Here is a 23,810-nt window from a genome sequence, read left to right as displayed (position 1 = left end):
CTCTTTGCTTATTTGAGCTGTTCTTGCCATAATATGGACTTGGTCTTTTACCAAATAGGGCTATCTTCTGTATACCACCCCTACCTTGTTACAACACAACTGATTGGCTCGAACGCATTAAGGAAAGAAATTCCACAAATTAACAAGACACACCTGTTAATTGAAATGCATTCCAGGTGACTACCTCATGAAGCTGGTTGAGAGAATGCCAAGAGTGTGCAAAGCTGTCATCAAGGCAAAGGGTGGCTACTTTGAAGAATCTCAAATATAAAATATATTTTGATTTATTTAACACTTTATTTGATTACTACATGATTCCATATGTGTTATTTCATAGTTTTTAATGTCTTCACTGTTATTCTACAATGTAGAAAATAGTAAAAATGAAGAAAAACCCTCGAATGAGTAGGTTTGTCCAAACTCTTTGACTGGTACTGTACACTCCATCGCTCTCTTCATCCCTCTCTCATTTCTTCGTCTCTTCGTCTGACCAGCATCTCCACCTCTCTCATGAAGCGCAGACAGAGCTCATCCTGCCAGGGCAGGGCGACACACTGGACGGCCACAGGAAGCTCCTCTCCACCAGTCACTGCCTGTAGAGACACACACACCTACGTAAGTCCCAACCAATGATGTGCAGATCAGAGCCCGTACTCATAAATCCTTTAAATCTGAGTAGGAGTGCTGCTCTAGGGACAGTTCCCCACAGTCCACCCCTAGCAATCTAAAATGCAAAACTGATCCTATAGCAGCAATCCTTCTCAAAGACGCTTTTTGAATATGGGCCCAGTGATCTGAACTCTGCAACACAGCAACCAGGACCTCCATCTACTGGTTACATGTGGCACTGCAGCCTAAGATTGAGGTTAGTAGCTACATGAAGATGTACATTAATTAATAATTATGAGACTATAGTCTTGCATCATGTGCTTAGGCTACAGGTTGTATAGAATGGGTAAAATGGCCACTTCAAGTCAAGATGGAAATATGTTTGGAAAGGGCTAAATATACTGTAAATGTTTTAGGAGGAAGAGTTTGTGACTCCGACTACCTTTTTGTAGAGCTTGTCCCAGAGGTCCCCATAGTTGCCCTTGTAGTGCCGGAGTTCTTCCTCATCCTCTGCTGTTACCGTGGAGACAGGAACCACTCCAGCAGGAAAGTTAAGGAGATTGTAGAGAATGGTGTAGGAGACTGCACCTGGAAAGAGAGAGAGAGAAACAACTTAAAATCACACCACCATCTTGTCGTTACACATTGGAAAATCGGGCATGACTAAGTCTAAAGAAAAGTCTCATAAACCCCCAAAGGTTTAGTAAATCTTTGTGTGACTTAAGTAAATTATACAAGTGGCCTTGGACAACAACACAAAATCAACTCTAAGCAAAAACAGTTAACTTCCCTATGCTATAAAGACTAACCTAAACCCCATTTCATAAAGTGTTAATTTGCCACAGAGAGAGGAGAGATGGGTACAATACTGGTGAGTTTGCCAGGGTAGTTGTGGTTGTAGGCTGGACCCATCATGGGACACAGCAGCACATCCAGCTCACACCTCCTCCACTCTGCAATCACCTCATGCATGTAGTCCTTAGGACAGATGGAGAACAACATTTCCCTCAGAACATTGATGCCCACAGCCTTCTCACCAAAGCTAGATTTATTATACTGAACAAAAATATATGCAACAACTTCATTGATTTTACTAAGTTACAGTTCATATGAGGAAATCAGTCAATTTAAATAAATAAATTAGGCCCTAATCTATGGATTTCACATGACTGGGAATACAGATATGCATCTGTTGGTCACAGATACCTTAAAAAAAAAAAAAAAAGGTAGGGGCGTGGATCAGAAAAAAACAATTTGCCTCATGCAGCAGGGCACATCTCCTTTGCATTGAGTTGATCAGGCAGTTGATTGTGGCCTGTGGAATGTTGTCCCACTCCTCTTCAATGGCTGTGCGAAGATGCTGGATATTGGCATGAACTGGAACACACTTTTGTACACGTCGATCCAGAGCATACCAAACATGCTCAATGGGTGACATGTCTGGTGAATATGCAGGCCATGGAAGAACTGGGACATTTTCAACTTCCAGGAATTGTGTACAGATCCTTGCGACATGGGGCCGTGCATTATCATGCTGAAACATGAGGGATGGCGGCGGACGAATGGCACGACAATGGGCCTCAGGATCTCGTCACAGTATCTCTGTGCATTCAAATTGCCATTGATAAAATGCAATTGTGTTCGTTGTCCGTAGCTTATGCCTGCCCATACCATAACCCTACAGCCACCACGGAGCACTCTGTTCACAACGTTGACATCAGCAAACCGCTTGCCCACACAACGCCATACACGTGGTCTGCGGTTATGAGGCCGGTTGGACATACTGCTAAATTCTCTAAAACAACGTTGGAGGCGGCTTATGGTAGAGAAATAACATTCAATTATCTGGCAACAGCTCTGGTGGAAATTCCTGCAGTCAGCATGCCATTTGCACACACCCTCAAAACATGAGACATCTGTGGCATTGTGTTGTGTGACAAAACTGCACATTTTAGAGTGGCCTTTAATTGTCTCCAGCACAAGGTGCACCTGTGTAATGATCCTGTGGTTTAATCAGCTTCTTGATTTGTCACACCTGTCAGGTGGATGGATTATCTTGCCAAAAGAGAAATGCTCACTAATTGGGATGTAAACAAATTTGTGCACAAAATTTGAGAGAAATAAGCTTTTCTGTGCGTATGGAAAATGTATGCTATCTTTTATTTTTTTGATCAGTGTACGTACACCATGGCCAAAAGTATGTGGACATCTGCCAATGGAAAATCTCATTCCAAAATCATGGGCATTATTATGGAGTTGGTCCCCCCTTTGCTGCTATAACAGCCTCCACTCTTCTGGGAAGGCTTTCCACTAGATGTTGGAACATTGTTGCGGGAAATTGCTTCCATTCAGCCACAAGAGCATTAGTGAGATCAGGCAATGATGTTGAGCGATTAGGCCTGGCTCGCAGTCTGTGTTCCAATTCATCCCAAAGGCGTTCGATGGGGTTGAGGTCAGGGCTCTGTGCAGGCCAGTCATGTTCTTCCACACTGATCTCACCAAACAAACTGTATGGACCTAGCTTTGTGCACGGGGGCCTTGTCATGCTGAAACAGGAAAGGGCCTTTCCCAAACAGTTGCCACAAAATTGGAAGCACAGAATCATCTAGAATGTCATTGTATGCTATAGCGTTAAGATTTCCCTTCACTGGAACTAAGGAGCCTAGCTGAACCATTTAAAAACAGCCCCTGACCATTATTCCTACTCCACCAAACTTTACAGTTGGCACTATGCATTCGGGCAGATAACGTTCTCCTGCATCCGCGAAACACAGATTTGTCCGTCGGAATGCCAATATTTGTCTATGGAGATTGCATGGCTGTGTGCTCGATTCTACCCACCTGTCAGCAACGGGTATGGCTGAAATAGCCGAATCCACTCATTTGAAAGTGTGTCCACATACCTTCGGCCATGTAGTGTATGTATGTTTAGTACATAAGTATAGATTGTATTTGATTACTGCTACACTACATGACCAAAAGTAAGTAAGTATGTACAGTGGGGAAAAAAAGTATTTAGTCAGCCACCAATTGTGCATGTTCTCCCACTTAAAAAGATGAGAGAGGCCTGTAATTTTCATCATAGGTACACGTCAACGATGAGAGACAAATTGAGAGAAAAATATCCAGAAAATCACATTGTAGGATTTTTAATGAATTTATTTGCAAATTAGGGTGGAAAATAAGTATTTGGTCAATAACAAAAGTTTCTCAATACTTTGTTATATACCCTTTGTTGGCAATGACACAGGTCAAACGTTTTCTGTAAGTCTTCACAAGGTTTTCACACACTGTTGCTGGTATTTTGGCCCATTCCTCCATGCAGATCTCATCTAGAGCAGTGATGTTTTGGGGCTGTCGCTGGGCAACACAGACTTTCAACTTCCTCCAAAGATTTTCTATGGGGTTGAGATCTGGAGACTGGCTAGGCCACTCCAGGACCTTGAAATGCTTATTACGAAGCCACTCCTTCGTTGCCCGGGCAGTGTGTTTGGGATCATTGTCATGCTGAAAGACCCAGCCATGTTTCATCTTCAATGCCCTTGCTGATGGAAGGAGGTTTTCACTCAAAATCTCACGATACATGGCCCCATTCATTCTTTCCTTTACACGGATCAGTCGTCCTGGTCCCTTTGCAGAAAAACAGCCCCAAAGCATGATGTTTCTACCCCCATGCTTCACAGTAGGTATGGTGTTCTTTGGATGCAACTCAGCATTCTTTGTCCTCCAAACACGACGAGTTGAGTTTTTACCAAAAAGTTATATTTTGGTTTCATCTGACCATATGACATTCTCCCAATCCTCTTCTGGATCATCCAAATGCACTCTAGCAAACTTCAGACGGGCCTGGACATGTACTGGCTTAAGCAGGGGGACACGTCTGGCACTGCAGGATTTGAGTCCCTGGCGGCGTAGTGTGTTACTGATGGTAGGCTTTGTTACTTTGGTCCCAGCTCTCTGCAGGTCATTCACTAGGTCCCCCCGTGTGGTTCTGGGATTTTTGCTCACCGTTCTTGTGATCATTTTGACCCCACGGGGTGAGATCTTGCGTGGAGCCCCAGATCGAGGGAGATTATCAGTGGTCTTGTATGTCTTCCATTTCCTAATAATTGCTCCCACAGTTGATTTCTTCAAACCAAGCTGCTTACCTATTGCAGATTCAGTCTTCCCAGCCTGGTGCAGGTCTACAATTTTGTTTCTGGTGTCCTTTGACAGCTCTTTGGTCTTGGCCATAGTGGAGTTTGGAGTGTGACTGTTTGAGGTTGTGGACAGGTGTCTTTTATACTGATAACAAGTTCAAACAGGTGCCATTAATACCGGTAACGAGTGGAAGACAGAGGAGCCTCTTAAAGAAAAGTTACAGGTCTGTGAGAGCCAGAAATCTTGCTTGTTTGTAGGTGACCAAATACTTATTTTCCACCATAATTAGCAAATAAATTCATTACAAATCCTACAATGTGATTTTCTGTTTTTTTTCTCCTCAATTTGTCTGTCATAGTTGACGTGTACCTATGATGAAAATTACAGGCCTCACAATTGGTGGCTGACTAAATACTTTTTTCCCCCACTGTATGCATGTATGTACGTACGCATGTATGCATGCATTTGGAAAGTATTCAGATACCTTGACTTTTTCCACATTTTGTTACGTTACAGCCTTATTCTAAAATTGATTTTTATTCCCCTCATCAATCTACACACAATACCCCATAATGACAAAGCAAAAACACGTTTTTAGAAATGTTAGCAAATTTAGCAAAACTTAAATATTACATTTACATAAGTATTTCAACCCTTTACTCAGTCCTTTGTTGAAGCACCTTTGGCAGAGATTACAGCCCCAAGTCTTCTTGGGTATGACGCTACAAGCTTGGCACACCTATATTTGGGGAGTTTCTCCCATTCTTCTCTGCAGATCTTCTCAAGCTCTGTCAGGTTGGATGGGGAGTGTCGCTGCACAGCTATTTTCAGGTCTCCACAAAGATGTTCGATCGGGTTCAAGTCCTGGCTCTGGCTGGGCCACTCGAGGACATTCAGAGACTTGTCCCGAAGCCACACCGGCGTTGTCTTGGCTGTGTGCTTAGGGTCGTTGTCCTGTTGGAAGGTGAACCTTCGCCCCCAGTCTGAGGTCCTAAGCGCTCTGGAGCAGGTTATCAAGGATCTCTCTGCACTTTTCTGCGTTCATCTTTCCCCTCGATCCTGACTAGTCTCCCAGTCCCTGCCGCTGAAAAACATCCCCACAGCATGATGCTGCCACCACCATGCTTCACCATAGGAATGGTGCCAGGTTTCCTCCAGACGTGATGCTTTGCATTCAGGCCAAAGAGTTCAATCTTGGATTCATCAGACCAGAGAATCTTGTTTCTCATGGTCTGAGAGTCTTTAGTTGCCTTTTGGCAAACTCCAAGCGGGCTGTGCCTTTTACAGTCTGGCCACTCTACCATTAAGGCCTGATTGGTGGAGTGCTGCAGAGTTGTCCTTCTGGAAGGTTCTCCCATCTCCACAGAGGAACTCTGGAGCTCTGTCAGGGCGACCATCGGGTTCTTGGTCACCTCCCTGACCAAGGCCCTTCTCCCCCGATTGCTCAGTTTGGCCGGGCGGCCAGCTCTAGGAAGAGTCTTGGTGGTTCCAAACTTCTTTCATTTAAGAATGATGGAGGCCACTGTGTTCTTGGGGACCTTCAATGCTGCAGAAATGTTTTGGTACCCTTCCCCAGATCTGTGCCTCGCGACAATCCTGTCTCGGAGCTCTACGGACAATTCCTTTGACCTAATGGCTTGGTTTTTGCTCTGACATGCACTGTCAACTGTGGGACGTTATATAGACAGGTGTGTGCCTTTCCAAATCATATCCAATTAATTGAATTTACCACAGGTGGACTCCAATCAAGTTGTCGAAACATCTCAAGGATGATCAACGGAAACAGGATGCACCTGAGCGCAATTTCGAGTCTCAGAGCAAAGAGTCTGAATACTTAAGTAAAATTATTAAACCCGTTTTCGCTTTGTCATTATGGGGTATTGTTTGTAGATTGATGAGGGAAAAAAATCACGTAACAAAATGTGGAAAATGTCAAGGGGTCTGAATACTTTCCGAATGCACTGTATATACACACACAAATATTGTCTGTGACTTGTTCAATCGCATGCAACTCAGATAATTGTTTATAGGCAAAGAGACATCAAGGTGTGATTTTTTTTTTTATATGGCCTCTGTAATCTAAGACAATAAGACTCTTCACGAGTTTCTACATAAGCCAGCCGTTCCCCAGCCAATGAAAGCCTTAACGAGTTCCTCTGTGAGCCAGCCGTTCCCCAGCCAATGAAAGCCTTAACGAGTTCCTCTGTGAGCCAGCCGTTCCCCAGCCAATGAAAGCCTTAACGAGTTCCTCTGTGAGCCAGCCGTTCGCCAGGTAATCCCGCACACACGGGCGCACACGTACGAAAGAGTCGCCTACAAAAGAGTTTGCTTCTGCTGCAGCCTTCGCTGTAAAATATAACGCATGCGGCGGTCACTTGGTTGATCTCTAGACTGATATGTGAACCACGTTGGCCAAATGTCTACCTACCTCCACATCCGCATGCTGCCTCCACAGGTCTTGCACAGAGCTGGTGAAAAAGGAAGTGATGGAGTAATTCATTATGGTTACTTCTGCATTTCATAAACACTGGAGAACAAGGCTGATCAGGCAGCTCACCCAACTCCACGCAGGCTCTCCATAGCGGCAGCGATGCGGGGAAACTGAGGGAGGGAAACGTGTCAGAAGCTTCATAATACATCACTACTACATAATTACATAACCAGTATTCCCAGTCGACCACATTCTCCAGCACTTTAGACCAAATGCAAACTACTCTTCACACCCCTATACCCCTGTTAACTCCTGAGGGCAGGTGTACATAATTTGGCGGATATAATCAAAACAAGTATTACAATAAAAGCATTGATGCTACAGTTTCATCAATTGAATATACAGTAGAAAGATGCACTCATCCATAGGAATTACAATGATGCAGAACTGTGAAGGAGTCATTGGGCGGGGGGAATGGTTTCTCCAGCTCCTAGGTCACTGTTTTAACCTTCCCTTCACTCACTATAGGCTTGAGGAGAATGGAGAGGATTTTCTTCACAGTGCGAGGCAGACGGTAGGGGATAATCTGAACCCTCAGACACGGGTCGACTGGCCCCCCTTTCCTGAAATAACACACAAACAGAGTTACTTTCATTGACAACATATTTTAGTGTCCTGGATAGTTCATTTCACTCCCAGGGACGTTCATTGGGGTAGTTTTGTTTAACTCGTTGGGATTACCAGGGTCATGTCCATTAGGCCCAAAATGGAAGTAAACAGGTTGAATCAGGGAACGACAACATGGACTTGTTCAATGAGAAACAGTAATTTTCATTTTCCGTTTCAAAATGCTTTGCTACGGTGTGCCCTACTGAACACAACCCAGGGTAATTTGACTCACAGGTTGCTAAGCAAGGTAGTGCATCCGTCGGCTACGATACCCCTGACAACCAGCTCATGCATGGCATAGAACAGCCTGGGAGGACTGAAGGAAACCAACTAGTGAGTGAGAGAGATGGGGGGGGTGGAAAGAGTGAGATGGGGGGGGGGGGTGATGGAGGGAGAGTGCGAGAGATGAGGAGGCATCGAGGGAGAGAAAGGAATGCAATTTGCAATTACATATCAATACAGTCATGGATCGAACTATAAACTAATTATGCATATTTTTATATTCATGTCATTCAGCAGTCCAAGTCAACACTGTGTCTGATAAAAGTGTTCAACCAAGCTCTGATCTGGATTATGACAAATAGATCAGATTTGGGCTGGGGGTTACTCACCGTGTGCCCTGCTCTCTCCAACAACGCCTTGGTCTCCCTCAGGGCTCGGCCCATGCATGGAGAGGGCATAGTGTAGCCGTCGTTCTCATAGTAACCGATCCTCAGGGGCTTGGAGCTCTGGTATACCTGGAGAACGGAGGAAGGATATAAAGATTTTCCATCAGAAAATATAATAGTAATATATACTGAACAGAAATATAAACGCAACATGTAAAGTGCTGGTCCCATGTTTCATAAGCTAAAATAAAAGATCCCAGAAATTTTCCATAAGCACAAAAAAGCTTATTCCTCTCAAATGTTGTGCACAAATTAGTTTACATCCCTGTAATGAGCATTTCTCCATTGCCAAGATAATCCATCCACCTGACAGGTGTGTCATATCAAGAAGCTGATTAAACAGCATGATCATTACACAGGTGAACCTTGTGCTAGGGACAATAAAAGGCCACTCTAAAATGTGCAGTTGTCACGCTGTGGCGGTCACGAAATTCCGTCAGCCGGTGATTGTCAAGCAAATAGCTGTCGGTCTCACGGTAATTGACCGTTAATTAACATAAACACATTTAGCATCTCCTGGCTTCCACACATAGCCTACAAGCCACTGATGCCGACCTTTGGAACATCTACATTTTAAACAGTCTAATAAATCCATGTAATATAGCCTACACCTTCACAATAAATCCATTATTATTTATTATTATGCGGCTATTCTGTGTTGAGCGGTTAACAAAGAAATAGGTTCTAATATATGCTTAATTTAGAGTTATTAATGGAACTTTAGTTGTTCTACAAATATATGTTTTGATTTTTAATTAATTGTAAGGCTGCATGATGCAACTAATGATGATTTGAAAAAAGTCGCTTGAAAGGCATAAGCTCTGCTTTGTTTTTTTGCGCAGGCTGTACACACTTCGTCAGTCTCTCATTCACAATCTGAGAAGCAATTGATAATGACTTGAATTTCCCGGCGGCATCCCCTTTGTGCGGCCATAATGCACCCTAAAAAAATCCTTGCCTTTTGCACCCCTTCTCCCCGAGTGCTGCACGCTCCGAAGCACCCCTCATCTCACTCACACGGCTCTCAATCACGTGATCGGGTCTTTCTCACAGGGTACAAGTGAAGACAGACACATCGGGGACGCAACTGCGCGTGTCCTTATCCAATTCCGAGGTGCATATTGAAGATATTGAAAGAACTGTCCACATTTACTTTTCGTCAGCCAACAAGATGAGTAGGCCTAACGAACAGCAAAAGCACTAGACTATGTCAATCTACTATCCCCCATAGTAAAAAAGTTGACCTATTCTATGCTGTGCGAGAAATAAACATTCCAAACATAGTCTGGGATATGTTGGAAAATTACAAACTCTCTTATGCACATGCGCTGTATGAGCCTTAAACCTGTAAATGTCCACTGTCTGTTTGAAGGTCTTGTAAGAAGAAGCTGGTATTTTTCGACTGCCTCTGTTCAACTTAGTCACAAGACAAAGAGCCTCTGACTGACCACAGTTTTTGGTCCATCCTGTTCTTTTCGTATCTTTCAAGGGGCACAGCTGTGTGGAGATATGAGGAGAACAGAGGCTAGCTTGAGCAACAGTGACAATTCTATCAGCAGAAAGGAGTAACAAAACTGGCGTCATCACTTGTTTGTGCGCTGTTCCCACCATGCTCTCACACACCTGCTAAACTGCCAAGTAGACAAAGGTTATGAAAGCTGAGACCCAACTCTTGTTGATGGGCTCTTAACTCTGCACTGTTGAGTGGAATGTTAACCAGCACCAGATTTGCAAATCTTAAAATAAAAAGTTGTTGGTTGAAGAATCTACAGTCTCTTCCTTTCTGGTTAGAATTTCGACGACAGGGATGCAATAGATCCCAAATTAATACAACCTTTTTACACAATGAGGCTGACGCAACAGATCAGAACGTTTAGCTTAAAACTGATAAACTATTAGGCTATTTCTTCACATTATAAGCGCAGCAATGCGCACACGGCAGTAGGCTTTAAGTGCGAATGTTCCATTTGCGGGAAAACACAATGATCAAAAGTGACCACAAATGCGATTATGCATGTAATGCTTTCATTATAAAGGTGCATTTTTATGTTGAAAATGATCTTCCCCAGACTTGAAACTCACGCGCTTCTTATGTACGCCAGTTAGGCTCTACACCCCTTGTAAAGCGGATTAAAGTGCTTAATTTTAAGATGTTATTTGGCCACTTTAGTTGTGATACAAACCTTATTAAAACATACAGTGGGGAGAACAAGTATTTGATACACTGCCGATTTTGCAGGTTTTCCTACTTACAAAGCATGTAGAGGTCTGTAATTTTTATCATAGGTATACTTCAACTGTGAGAGACGGAATCTAAAACAAAAAAACAAAATCACATTGTATGATTTTTAAGTAATTCATTTCCATTTTATTGCATGACATAAGTATTTGATCACCTACCAACCAGTAAGAATTGCGGCTCTCACAGACCTGTTCGTTTTTCTTTAAGAAGCCCTCCTGTTCTCCACTCATTACCTGTATTAACTGCACCTGTTTGAACTCGTTACCTGTATAAAAGACACCTGTCCACACACTCAATCAAACAGACTCCAACCTCTCCACAATGGCCAAGACCAGAGAGCTGTGTAAGGACATCAGGGATAAAATTGTAGACCTGCACAAGGCTGGGATGGGCTAAAGGACAATAGGCAAGCAGCTTGGTGAGAAGGCAACAACTGTTGGTGCAATTATTCGAAAATGGAAGAAGTTCAAGATGACGGTCAATCACCCTCGGTCTGGGGCTCCATGCAAGATCTCACCTCGTGGGGCATCAATGATCATGAGGAAGGTGAGGGATCAGCCCAGAACTACACGGCAGGACCTGGTCAATGACCTGAAGAGAGCTGGTACCACAGTCTCAAAGAAAACCATTAGTAACACAATACGCTGTCATGGATTAAAATCCTGCAGCGCACGCAAGGTCCCCCTGCTCAAGCCAGCGCATGTCCAGGCCCGTCTGAAGTTTGCCAATGACCATCTGGATGATCCAGAGGAGGAATGGGAGAAGGTAATGTGGTCTGATGAGACAAAAATAGAGCTTTTTGGTCTAAACTCCACTCGTCGTGTTTGGAGGAAGAAGAAGGATGAGTACAACCCCAAGAACACCATCCCAACCGTGAAGCATGGAGGTGGAAACATCATTCTTTGGGGATGCTTTTCTGCAAAGGGGACAGGACGACTGCACCGTATTGAGGGGAGGATGGATGGGGCCATGTATCGCGAGATCTTGGCCAACAACCTCCTTCCCTCAGTAAGAGCATTGAAGATGGGTCGTGGCTGGGTCTTCCAGCATGACAACGACCCGAAACACACAGCCAGGGCAACTAAGGAGTGGCTCCGTAAGAAGCATCTCAAGGTCCTGGAGTGGCCTAGCCAGTCTCCAGACCTGAACCCAATAGAAAATCTTTGGAGGGAGCTGAAAGTCCGTATTGCCCAGCGACAGCCCCGAAACCTGAAGGATCTGGAGAAGGTCTGTATGGAGGAGTGGGCCAAAATCCCTGCTGCAGTGTGTGCAAACCTGGTCAAGACCTACAGGAAACGTATGATCTCAGTAATTGCAAACAAAGGTTTCTGTACCAAATATTAAGTTCTGCTTTTCTGATGTATCAAATACTTATGTCATGCAATAAAATGCAAATTAATTACTTAAAAATCATACAATGTGATTTTCTGGATTTTTTAGATTCCGTCTCTCACAGTTGAAGTGTACCTATGATAAAGATTACAGACCTCTACATGCTTTGTAAGTAGGAAAACCTGCAAAATCGGCAGTGTATCAAATACTTGTTCTCCCCACTGTATATGTGTGAAATTTGTTTTGATTTATAATGGACAATTATCATGCACCTGTATTGAAACCGGGGCAGCGGGAAAAATACGTCATCTATGCACTTAAATAGCGAATGGAGGACGCTTTTCCCCGTGGTTTATTTTCATGCCAGCCAGGTAGGCTATACTCCTGTTGTAAATATAAGCAATGTGCTTAATATTAGGAAAGTTGAAAAAGAAATATAGTAGGCCTAGCCTATAGAAAGCTGATCCTCCTCTTTTCAGTAGAGGCCATCACTTCGCACGCAATTGCATAGCCTATTGAAATGTTGCGCAACATGAGCTCATGGGCTCTCGTGAAGTGTTTGATTAGATTTTCGAATACATTGATGTCAGAGTGATTAGAGGGACAATAGAGTGCTGAGTACCAGTTAGCAAGTTTGGTAGGCTACTAATGACCATCAGCAGCATCAGAGCTTGGAGAAGCCTAATTACTGTGACTAAATGGTCATGTGGAATTTGACTGCCTTCCTGACTCGTGACCGCTGGTGTGGCGGTAATACGGTCACCGCAACAGCCCTAGTCACACAACACCACAGATGTCTCAAGTTGAGGGAGTGTGCAATTGGTATGCTGACTGCAGGAATGTCCTCCAGAGCCGTTGCCAGATAATTGAATGTTCCTTTCTCTAACATAAGCATCATTTTGAAAAATTTGGCAGTATGTCCAACCAGCCTCACAACCGCAGACCACGTGTATGGCGTCGTGTGGGCGAGCGGTTTGCTGATGTCAACGTTGTGAACAGAGTGCTCCATGGTGGCGGTAGGGTTATGGTATGGGCAGGCATAAGCTACGGACAACGAACACAATTGCATTTTATCGATGGCAATTTGAATGCACAGAGATACCGTGATGAGATCCTGAGGCCCATTGTCGTGCCATCGTGCCATTCATCCACCACCATCACCTCATGTTTCAGCATGATAATGCACAGCCCCATGTCGCAAGGATCCGTACACAATTCCTGGAAGCTGAAAATGTCTCAGTTCTTCCATGGCCTGCATACTCACCAGACATGTCACCCATTGAGCATGATTGAAATGATCTGGATCGACATGTACGACAGCTTGTTCCAGTTCCCACCAATATCCAGCAACTTCGAACAGCCATTGAAGAGAAGTGGGACAACATTCCACAGGCCACAATCAACAGCCTGATCAACTCTACGCAAAGGAGATGTCGCGCTGCATGAGGCAAAATGGTGGTCACACCAAATACTGACTGGTTCTGATAAACGCCACTACCTTTTTTTTTTTAAAGGTATCTTTGACCAACAGATGCATATCTGTATTCCCAGTCATGCGAAATCCATAGATTAGGGCCTAATGAATTTATTGAAATTTCCTGATTTCCTTATATGAACTGTAAATCAGTAAAATATTTTAAATTGTTGCATGTTGCGTTTATAGTTTTGTTCAGTAATAATAATAATAATAATAATAATAATAATAATAATAATAATAATAATAATAATAATATGGATCTCCCATTATATTCAATAACCAGGTTTCCATCCAACCTTTTTATGCCAGTAAAGTACATTTTGGATATAAAATGTTGTGACAGGCCCGATGGAAACGGATAATTTGTCGGTAGACTTTCCAAATGTCGACAAAGAAAAATACGCTAGACAAGGTGGGATCTTTTTGTGTCCGTAAATTAATGATGCAAGAAATATCGGTGTAAGCGCTGGAGTGCAAATATTTATAGAATAACCATCATATCGAATTAAATATGGAGTCACGCGATGACGTGTGGTCCTCCCACTACGACTCATCAGGAAAACATGCACTTTATTAGGCTACAGATGAAATACATTATGATGAACTTCACAGGGTGGTGAAAGTGCATGGTGATAATAATAATAATAATAATAATAATAATAATAATAATAATAAGCCATTTAGCAGACGCTTTTATCCAAAGCAACTTACAGTCATGCGTGCATACATTTTTGTGTATGGGTGGTCCCGGGGATCGAACCCACTACCTTGGCGTTACAAGCGCCGTGCTCTACCAGCTGAGTAACTAGAGTGATGAGCTCTACTGGTGAACAATTAATCAATTGGCCACCCAGACTATTTACATTTGTTTTTACACTGTTGCTACTCGCTGTTTATTATCTATGCATAGTCACTTTACCCCTACCTACATGTACAAATTACCTTGACTAACCTGTACCCCCACACATTGACTCGGGACCGGTACCACCTGCATATAGCCTCGTTATTGTGTTACTTTTTATTTAATTTTTTACTTTAGTTTCTTTTGTAAATATTTTCTTAACTCTATTTCTTGAACTGCATTGTTGGTTAAGGGCTTGTAAGTAAGCATTTCACCGTAAGGTCTACCTACACTTGTTGTATTCGGCGCATGTGACCATTTTTATTTTACTTGATCAGTGGTCACCAACCGGTCGATTGCGATCGACTAATCGATTTCCAAGGCATTCGTAGTCGATCACCAAATATTTCCTATTTAAAAAATAGTTTAGCGCTATTCGCTATAGGTGCACTTGATTCAGCAGCCCTAGCGTCAGGAAGGCAATGTGTTGTTTCATGTGTTTGAAGGTAAAACTCTGCTTACGCTGCAGGCCCAGAGAGCAAATCAAGTGCACCTATCGGCCTACCGCTGGCCAATCAGATTGCTCAGTTCACCGTGTCTGCACAGTTTCCTCGAGCCAGACTGTAAAAAGAAGCCTCGAGCGCACAGAAAAGTTGATACTGTGAGATTTTAAAACTTTTAAAACCATGACTAGAGAGATACTCAATGAATAGAGCAAAGAGTTGCTGTTTTTATAAGTTCATGTTTAGGTTGTTATTCAACACTTTTATAAGACGTTAAAAGGTGCGTTCTCCCTACTTCCACTCACACTACAACCAGCACTGCAGCTGCAATGAATGACTATAGCAAAGTGTTTCGATAAGCTTGCGTTGTTATTATTAGCGGCTTTTGTCTATTATTTTTCTTTCTCTGGTGATAAGAGTAACATAAATTGGTGCATGAGACAGAAATAACGCAGTGCGACTTGAGCTTCTTGATAGGCCACCCCTGTCAGCTGGAAGGAAGACTGTTTCCCCTTTTCTCAGCGGAGGGAGGGAGAGCGGAAGGGCAGTGAATCGGGTGAGAGGAAGCCACTGCTCTCTCTCTCCCTCCCTCCCTCCCCTCAGACTGACTATGAGACACAGGCCATCAGTCCAGTAAAAAAATAAAAGCTAATTATTATGCTCAGTCAGCTCTGCCACACAAGAAATCCAACAGATTATACAAGTTTGATCATATACGTAAAATGTTGAAATATAATTTCAAAATGGTCTGAGAAGAACAACATTGGCAGGGCAATTCAAGGATAGCCAATATGCAGTGAAAATGTATTGGGCCTATAGCCTACAGCACAAACCTCAATGCTACATAACTGTTTTTAATTGGTTAATGTTGCATAGGCTTATGTTTTTGAAGTCATGTTTGTATTTTCTTTATCAGAGTGGTAGATCTCGGCTTGCTTTTGGACTCAAAGTGATCTTGACTCAGAAAAGGTTGGTGACCACTTGTGAAGATGAAGAGGGTTAAGAAGGATATTTAAACCTTGAGACACAGATTGTGTATGTGTGCCATTCACAGGGTATGGTAGTAGTTGCCAGGCGCACCTGTTTGTGTCAAGAACTGCAACGCTGCTGAGTTTTTCACGCTCAACAGTTTCCCGTGTGTATCAAGAATGGTCCACTACCCAAAAGACAACCAGCCATCTTGACACAACTGTGGGAAGTATTGGAGTCAACATGGCGAGCATCCCTGTGGAACGCTTGACATCTTGTAGAGTCCATGCCCCGACGAATTGAGGCTGTTCTGAGGGCAAAGGGGGGGTGGGGTGCAACTGAATATTAGGAAGGTGTTCTTAATGTTTTGAACACTGTGTATCTGCTAGCTGTTGGCTAGAGTGCACGTGCCCAGGGGCGGACTGGGACAAGAATTTGGCCCTGGCATTTTATCCACACCAGCCCACATCGCAAACTGTAAATATAATACCCACTGCTAGTAGCCATGTATTCATCCAACAGTAAATTGAATGTCCTCCCAATGGCCGGTGCACATTTCGTGCGCGCACCGCTCCATCTCAGAGCTACATCAAAAGTTTACCTACAGAAAACTGACACCCTCCTCTCTTCGACAGGGACAAAGCTTCCAAAGCTGTGCTTTTCCCGCAATTGCATTTTGAAATGTTACACGATCAGAGCGCATTGGGGGAGAGGAGAGTGGCTCGTTCATCACAGCAGCAGACTCCAGAGAGGGCACAGGGGCAGGGCAGACACTTTCATTACAGGAGTCATGAGGATAATGCACTTTACTGTTTGGCCAAATTATGGTTTTAGCCGGCCAAAAAAAGAGGACGTTTTGAGTGAGGCGACAATGTAGCTTAGTACAACAGAGAAATTGCGCAAACATCTTTAAAACAAATCTTAACAGCCCCATGGCCTGAAGCCCATGTCACATTTTTGATTGTCAATTTTGATCAGTCTACCCAACTAAGAAAACTGTCCAGCCCATCTGGCATTTGCCAGAATTGCCAGATGACCAATCCGCCCCTGCACATGCCAATACCAGAGTGGGCAAACTTGCTATATAACGCAGATTTATTTGTAAGTTGAAATGCGATGGAAACCCATTTAACTTGTATTTTTTTTATTCAGTACATGGGAATTTAACCGTGAAAAGTATTTTCATTTGCACTACGTCATCACGCACAGCCCTTGACCACAACAAGTCAATTTGATGGAAACAAATCTCTGGTGGGAAAATGCACGTATTGTTTTTATACAGATTTTACAACATTCGCATGAAAATCTGTCGCCAATTGTATGGAAACCTAGCTAATGATACGTATTCTATGATAAGATAAACTTCACCCTGGAACCTGAGACTATGTACGGATCTAGGATCATCTTCCCCTCCCACAATCCTAACCGTAACCATTAGTGGGGAAAATACTAGACTGACCCAAGACCAGCATCTGTGGGCAACTTCTCCCTCCTCCCTATGATAGAGAACCCACCTGTTGGTTGAATGGGATGGGTGGTACCATGGGGTCCAGGGTGAACATGTGGTCACAGAGCAGAGCCTGCATACAGAGAGCCAGGCTGTCCACGTCTCTCGCCATGGGCCCAAGGGACGACAGCACTGGAACAAGCATAACACAAACAAGTCACTAAACACTAACAATTTCATTAGTTACCATGTCGCTACAATACCAGAGTTACTTTATATAATGCAATAAGCACCCTTTTGAAAGAATTACTATATTTTCCACAGAATCAAAGCAGTGCTCACTTTTCTTTTGAAAATAATTTTTTTTGTAGACCTTATGAAGGACTGACAGAGGGGTCAGGTAAAATGTTACCAATTTATTTACTATGCATGAGCAGGGATAACAGTTATATGTTTGAGCCTTACCTGACTTTTGGCCCCGGGTACAGGAGCTAGCACCTCGCAAACTAAAAAAAAACATACAAAGAAATAAGTAAATGGGAAAGTCAGTCAATATCTAACCAAGACAATCAGGTCAATATCTAACCAAGACAATCAAGTAGCGCCTCGCCAAAAAAAAAAATATAAAAAATAACTAAAACAAAGACAAATCAGTCAATATTTAACTAAGCCAAATCAGGTCATTGACATGCACATCAGCATAAGCACAGAATGTATGGTTTTACAGGGGAAATAAACATCTTGTGATGTAATCTGGGAGTCTTGTGATGTACTCTTTCTTTGAACTGTGCTCAAGGTTATGAGCATTGCTATAGATAACATATTAGGCCATGTTACCATGAGACACACAGATTCACTAACAGATACATTGACAGAAACACTAACGAACACTGACAGACACACTAAGAGTAACAGACAGACCCAATAACACACCCACCCACCTCAGCCTGTTGGATGTGGGCTTGAAGCCACAGATCCCACAGAAGGATGATGGGATGCGGATGCTGCCCCCGATGTCGGACCCTATGCCCAGAACCGAGCCCCCTCCTCCAATCAGCGCCCCTTCCCCGCCCGACGAGCCCCCTGGCGTTTTCTGGGGGCTGTGGGGGTTCAGAGTCCGCCCATAGATGGGGTTACCACAGTCATAGCTGGAAACGGGGACAATAAACAGATTTTTAGGACATGTTTAAAGGACTGCTTGCTAACAACATGAGACATGGATGCGGACTAGCCTGGTCTTAGGGCTTCGACGATTACCACGTCCAGACATTCCTCAATCACATTACTCAAGTCATAGCTCTTGCACTAAATTACATGACTTACTGTGGTGCAACTGGCACGTCAAAGCAATCGTTATCCCACCTACTACAGTGTGTCAATGTAGCTCCAGTGTATGTGGCGATCATTCACCAGTTGACATTGTTTGGTATGCAAATAACATTCTGAATCTCATTTGTTGCATTCACAAGTCTATAACAACTATTTACTTTTGCAGGCCTTGGGGCACATTGGTCTTGACGAAGGGAATGGCGCCTTGTCTCTTCAGCACTTCAACCACCACACTGTCCCCTGTGGCAGGCAGCTCCAACTTACAGATCACGCCACACGTAGAGTCATGACCCTAAACACAAAAACAGGAGGAAAAACTACAACATGGAAATCATTCATGTAAAAAAATACTATTTCAGTAGACATGCACATCTCTGAACCCAGAACCATGTAGGGCTTATGTCACGAGAGATTCAACTATACTGAACAAAAATATAAACACAACATAAAACAATTTCAATGATTTTACTGAGTTAGTTCATATAAGGAAATCAGTCAATTGAAATAAAATGAATTAGGCCCTAATCTATTGATTTCACATGACTGGGAAGGGGCGTAGCCATGGGTGGGCCCACCCATGGCTGGGCCCACCCACTGGGGAGCCAGGCCCAGCCAATCAGAATGAGTTTTTCCCCACAAAAGGTTTCAGCTTTCCGGGTGGCTGGTCTCAGATGATCCAGCAGGTGAAGAAGCCGGAAGTGGAGGTCCTGGGCTGGCGTGGTTACACGTGGTCTGCGGTTGTGAGGCCGGTTGGACGTACTGCCAAATTCCCTAAAACGACGTTGGAGGCGGCTTATGGTAGAGAAATTAACATTCAATTCTCTGACAACAACTCTGGTGGACATTCCTGCAGTCAGCATGCCAATTGCATGCTCCCTCAAAACTTGAGACATCTGTCGCATTGTGTTGTGTGACAACTGCACATTTTAGAGTGGCCTTTTATTGTCCCCAGCACAAGGTGCACCTGTGTAATGATCATGCTGTTTAATCAGCTTCTTGATAGGCCACACCTGTCAGGTGGATGGATTATCTTGGCATAAGAGAAATGCTCACTAACAGTGATGTTAACAAATTTGTGCACAGAATTTGTATGGAAAATTTATGCAATCTTTTATTTCAGCTCATGAAACATGGGACCAACACTTTACATGTTGCGTTTCTATTTATTTTGTTCAGTATAGAAGCACAATCTCTGATCCCAGAACCATGTTACCGGTTGGGCTTATGTCACGAGAGAGTCAACTAAAAGTGCACAAACAGAGATGTTACAGACAGGCCTACTATGGAGCAGCTTCCTGGACACAGATTAAGCCTAGTCCTAGACTAAAAAGAATGTTCAATGGAGAATCTCCATTTAAAGTGTTTTAGTCCAGGACTAGGTACAGGGGAAAATGGCAATGAAAGACACTGAAACGGCACCTAATCAACACTACCTTGTATCCCATATTTTCCTTGATGCTGACAGGGACCCCATAAAGGAGACCATCTTTGCAAGAGTCAATATCCTCCAGCTGATCCCAACTTTCCAGCAGGACCTCAGTGCAACAGTTCAGTCTCCTATTGACCTCCAAGGTCTGTTGGGAAACAGCATGGGAGAAATCAATGGGACTGCTTTAGTAGATTGATAGGCCTAGTAGCATGGTCCCAGATCTGTTTGTGTTGTCTTGTCAACTCGTATGGTCATTGTAACAAGAGCACAAACAGATGACAAACAGATCTGGGACCAGGCTAGATTGATTACCACACCCCACAAGAAATGTTGCCTAATAGGTGATAGGCCTTCAATACAACAAAATGCATTATTTTATACAATACAGCTGCATTTGTTTTGTAAACACTGCAAAAATTATCCAGGCATGTCATCATACACTGAGTGTACAAAACATTATGAACACCTGCTCTTTCCATGACAGTCTGACCAGGTGAAAGCTGTGATCCCTTAGTGATGTCACTTGTTAAATCCACTTCAATCAGTTTAGATGAAGGGGAGGAGACAGGTTAACAAAGGATTTTTTAAGCCTCGAGACAATTCAGACATGGATTTTGTATGTGTGCCATTCAGAGGGTGAATGGGCCAGACAAAATATTTAAGTGCGTTTGAATGGGGTATGGTAGTAGGTGCCAGGCTTGTGTCAAGAACTGCAACGCTGCTGGGGCTTTAACGCTCAACAGTTTCCCGAGTGTATCAAGAAAGGTCCACCACACAAAGGACATCCAGTCAACTTCACACAACTGTGGGAAGCATTGGCATCAACATGGGCCAGCATCCCTATGGAACGCTTTCGACACCTTGTAGAGTCCATGCCCCGACAAATTGAGGCTGTTCTGAGGGCAAAAGGGGGTGCAACTCAACATTTGGAAGGTGTTCCTAATGTTTTGTACACTCAGTGTAAAGGCCTTCTCAAGGCTGTCGGCTGTGACATTCCATTTAAATACGTAAACATTGTTAGACGGTTAATGGTTTGCAGAAAACATTGCAGGAGTAGGATATGACCGGTCAAAGATCACTGATTTAGGGCACAAGACTAGGTCACCCATGCTTGCAGTGAAAACAAAACGCTCAACTATAAAAAAAAATATGCAGTCCACAAAATGCACATTAGAAATAGCTGGTATGCGCTATAACTGATTTACTGGGGATGTTGATTCGTTTGTGCATTACCTTTTCCATGTATGAGTGGAACACAGCTTGTGGAGTTAGTGTTCCATCCTTCAGTTGTTTGGACAGCTCAGCCAGGGCCAGAGAGAGGATGAGAGAGGTGTCTGTTTCAGGGTGCTGACATGGGAATCAAATAAGTATTAACATTGGGTAGGCCTATACCACCAGATATCTATCAAACTACCCTTTCTGAAAATCAAAATGAAATGTCATGCTATCTCAGTCAGTGGGGTAGTCGTGTAGGGGTCCTCTGAATACCCCCTATGCCTCTTTTCACTTTATGCATTTATGGCTAAGTGAAAACTGTTTCGAACATTAACTTTGAGTGAGTTAGACATTAAATAGATCAGTTATTATATAGTACTGGGGTGGCTGACTGCCTAACTGACTGACTAACTTAATCAGCAGTGTTGAATGTTCATTCATCGAGGTTGTTAGCTAGCTTTCGCTTAATCTATACATAGAGGGAGAATGCCCCCTTGGGTTCTCGAGAGCAAGTTTTCGCTAAACTAAAGTCAAACTTACCGATTCTTTGAACTGACAGACAGCATGCTCAGCTCGTTGCAGCGACTTTTCTCTTCGCACTTTTGCCCTCTGAATTTTCTTCCACGACTGGTGGTGTTCGAACCATTTCAGCAAAAGGAACAAGGCACTTGCACCGCATGCTGTGGCTGTCAGAATCGCTGTCCATTTCGGCTTTGCCCCAAAAATAAGTTGTTTATAGGTATCCATTCTGTCCATGACGCCTTTAAAGCTATCCAGCTAGGACAACAGGCTTTCTAAACTCATGTGATAGTGATGAATGGGGCAAACTTCCATGAGTCATAAGAAAACAATAGTTTGTGATTGCGGCCCGTAAGCGTTCCTGAATCTGCAGAAACGCCCCCTCTCGAGCATCCCATTGGTTCCTGCATGAACACCGCCACCATCGAGCATCCCATTGGTTACTACATGAACGTCCCCTCTCGGGAGCACGCCATCTTCATGCTTGTGTGATACTTGATATTCGGGATTTCCCCTGATTGTCTATGCGATGAAAATGTGGGTCGAAAGGGAGATAACGGTATTATCTGAGTTTTTCGGGGGCGAAGGACACGGTGTACCTGAGTCCTAGCTAGCAAACAAGGTAGTACAGTGTCCTTCGCTCTGGGCTGCCGAACACCTGCCCTCGCCGTTAACAGAACTTCGGCAAAGCAGTGCCCGACAGGCAGGAGCGAAGTACACTGTCTACCGGTGTCCTAGTTATCGTTAGCTAGTTACCTATCCCGCCTTCTGTGTAACGGAGTCCTAGCTTACTAGCATCCACTGTCCTTCGCTAACGCCTGCCCTCGCCGTCGTTAACAGAACTGCAGGAAAACAGTGCCCAACAGGCGGGGAGACGTACTGTCTACCCGTGTGCTAGCTATCTCGCCTGTTGTGTACTGGAGTCCTAACCAGCTAGCAAAGTGTAATTCGCTCCCGCTTGCTGTACACCTGCCCTCGCCGTCGTTAATAACATAACTGCGGGAAACGGTGCCCGAAAGGCGGGGGCGAAGGACATGGTCTACCGGTATCTTAGGGAGTCTTAACTAGCTAGCATCCAGTGTCCTAGCTAAATCGCCTGCCGAAAACCTGCCCTCGCAGTCAACAGAACTGTGGGGAAACAGTGTCCGATTGGAGGGGGCGAAGTACACCGGTGTGCTAGTTAACTTAACCTATCCTGCCTGCTGTGTACTGGAGTCGTAGTTTTCTAACTAGCTAGTTATCACCCATTGTCCTAAACGCCTGCCGAACAACTGTCCTCGTTAACTAAATTACTAAAATGTTAACAGAACTGCTGGGGCGAAGGACGTGTCTATCTACCGCCTCTTATTCTGTGGGGTTTACTGTACTGGAGAGTTCCGCCTGTGGAACGGAGTCCTAGCTTAATAATGGACCTATACTGCTATAGAAGTATAAAGATGGGTTCCTGCATATGGAATGACCACATGCAAGAACGCCCCGAATTGCGGGCACCCTTCTCAACAAAAAAAAAAACACCGGGGCGGGCTCGAGTCAAAATGAGAAAGTAGCTAACTAGCAGAGAGGAAGCCGAAGCCTAGTTTTGCCTGTGTACGCTAGATGGCGCAGTCGAAGGTCCAGTTCATAGATCATATTAACCCTCCCGTTGTCCTAGGGTCAAAATGACCCGCCACTGTGTTGAACCAACTTTATTTAATTTTTATATTTTTTGGATCATTTGTGAGAAGGAGGCAGTGATACTTTCTTTAAAGTCTCACTGCCTCCTTCTCACAAATGATCCCCAAAATATAAAAATTAAATAAAGTTGGTTCAACACAGTGGCGGGTCATTTTGACCCTAGGACAACGGGAGGGTTAAATTAGTGTTCTAATTCCTAATTCAATGGTCCAGTTTGCCTTCAGATGGTTGCCTGGCTACCCAGTCTCATTGTTCCGGCCAAACGCCACGCTCTTCTCTGCAATGAAGTAGCGATCGATAGAGCCAAGGCCATTCG

The 23,810-nt window shown here is 43.8% G+C and overlaps 1 protein-coding gene across 4 annotated transcripts; it reads right to left on the bottom strand.

Annotated features, from left to right (window-relative positions):
- Positions 1-324: 324 nt before the first annotated feature.
- Positions 325-22,818, bottom strand: LOC311137785 (fatty-acid amide hydrolase 1-like). 4 transcript variants are annotated; one of them, XR_014613981.1, is made up of 15 exons: positions 21,842-22,137; positions 21,320-21,433; positions 20,091-20,231; positions 18,816-18,949; positions 18,270-18,476; positions 17,794-17,834; positions 17,396-17,520; positions 8,461-8,586; positions 8,082-8,179; positions 7,704-7,803; positions 7,307-7,350; positions 7,178-7,217; positions 1,573-1,587; positions 1,052-1,197; positions 325-593 (listed from the first exon to the last, which is right to left on the bottom strand). XR_014613981.1 is itself a non-coding variant. In XM_084172369.1 (15 exons), the coding sequence occupies exons 1-15, from the start codon at positions 22,055-22,057 to the stop codon at positions 456-458; spliced, it is 1,779 nt and encodes a 592-aa protein (XP_084028495.1). In that variant the 5' UTR covers positions 22,058-22,818; the 3' UTR covers positions 325-455. The 4 variants fall into 4 exon arrangements, 3 of the variants coding, with proteins under 3 accessions (XP_084028495.1, XP_084028496.1, XP_084028497.1); XM_084172369.1 differs by having other exon boundaries at positions 1,479-1,587; positions 21,842-22,818; XM_084172370.1 differs by lacking the exon at positions 20,091-20,231 and having other exon boundaries at positions 1,479-1,587.
- Positions 22,819-23,810: the final 992 nt, after the last annotated feature.

Source organism: Coregonus lavaretus (assembly GCF_964263955.1).
Source record: "Coregonus lavaretus genome assembly, chromosome: 11".
Lineage (NCBI taxonomy): Eukaryota > Metazoa > Chordata > Actinopteri > Salmoniformes > Salmonidae > Coregonus > Coregonus lavaretus.
Note: the sequence above shows the minus strand (reverse complement) of the source record. Positions and strands in the feature narration are given on the sequence as shown.

What these genes read in the sequence shown, in the direction of transcription:
- LOC311137785 (XM_084172369.1), bottom strand. Translation starts at nt 22,057, where the DNA reads ATGGACAGAATGGATACCTATAAACAACTTATTTTTGGGGCAAAGCCG. An exon ending in ACTACCTTGCTTAGCAACCT is followed by an intron (nt 7,804 to 8,081) that starts GTGAGTCAAATT and finishes GTGTTATTTCAG; the next exon opens with GAAAGGGGGGCCAGTCGACC. An exon ending in GGCAGCATGCGGATGTGGAG is followed by an intron (nt 1,588 to 7,177) that starts GTAGGTAGACAT and finishes ATCTGTCCTAAG; the next exon opens with GACTACATGCATGAGGTGAT.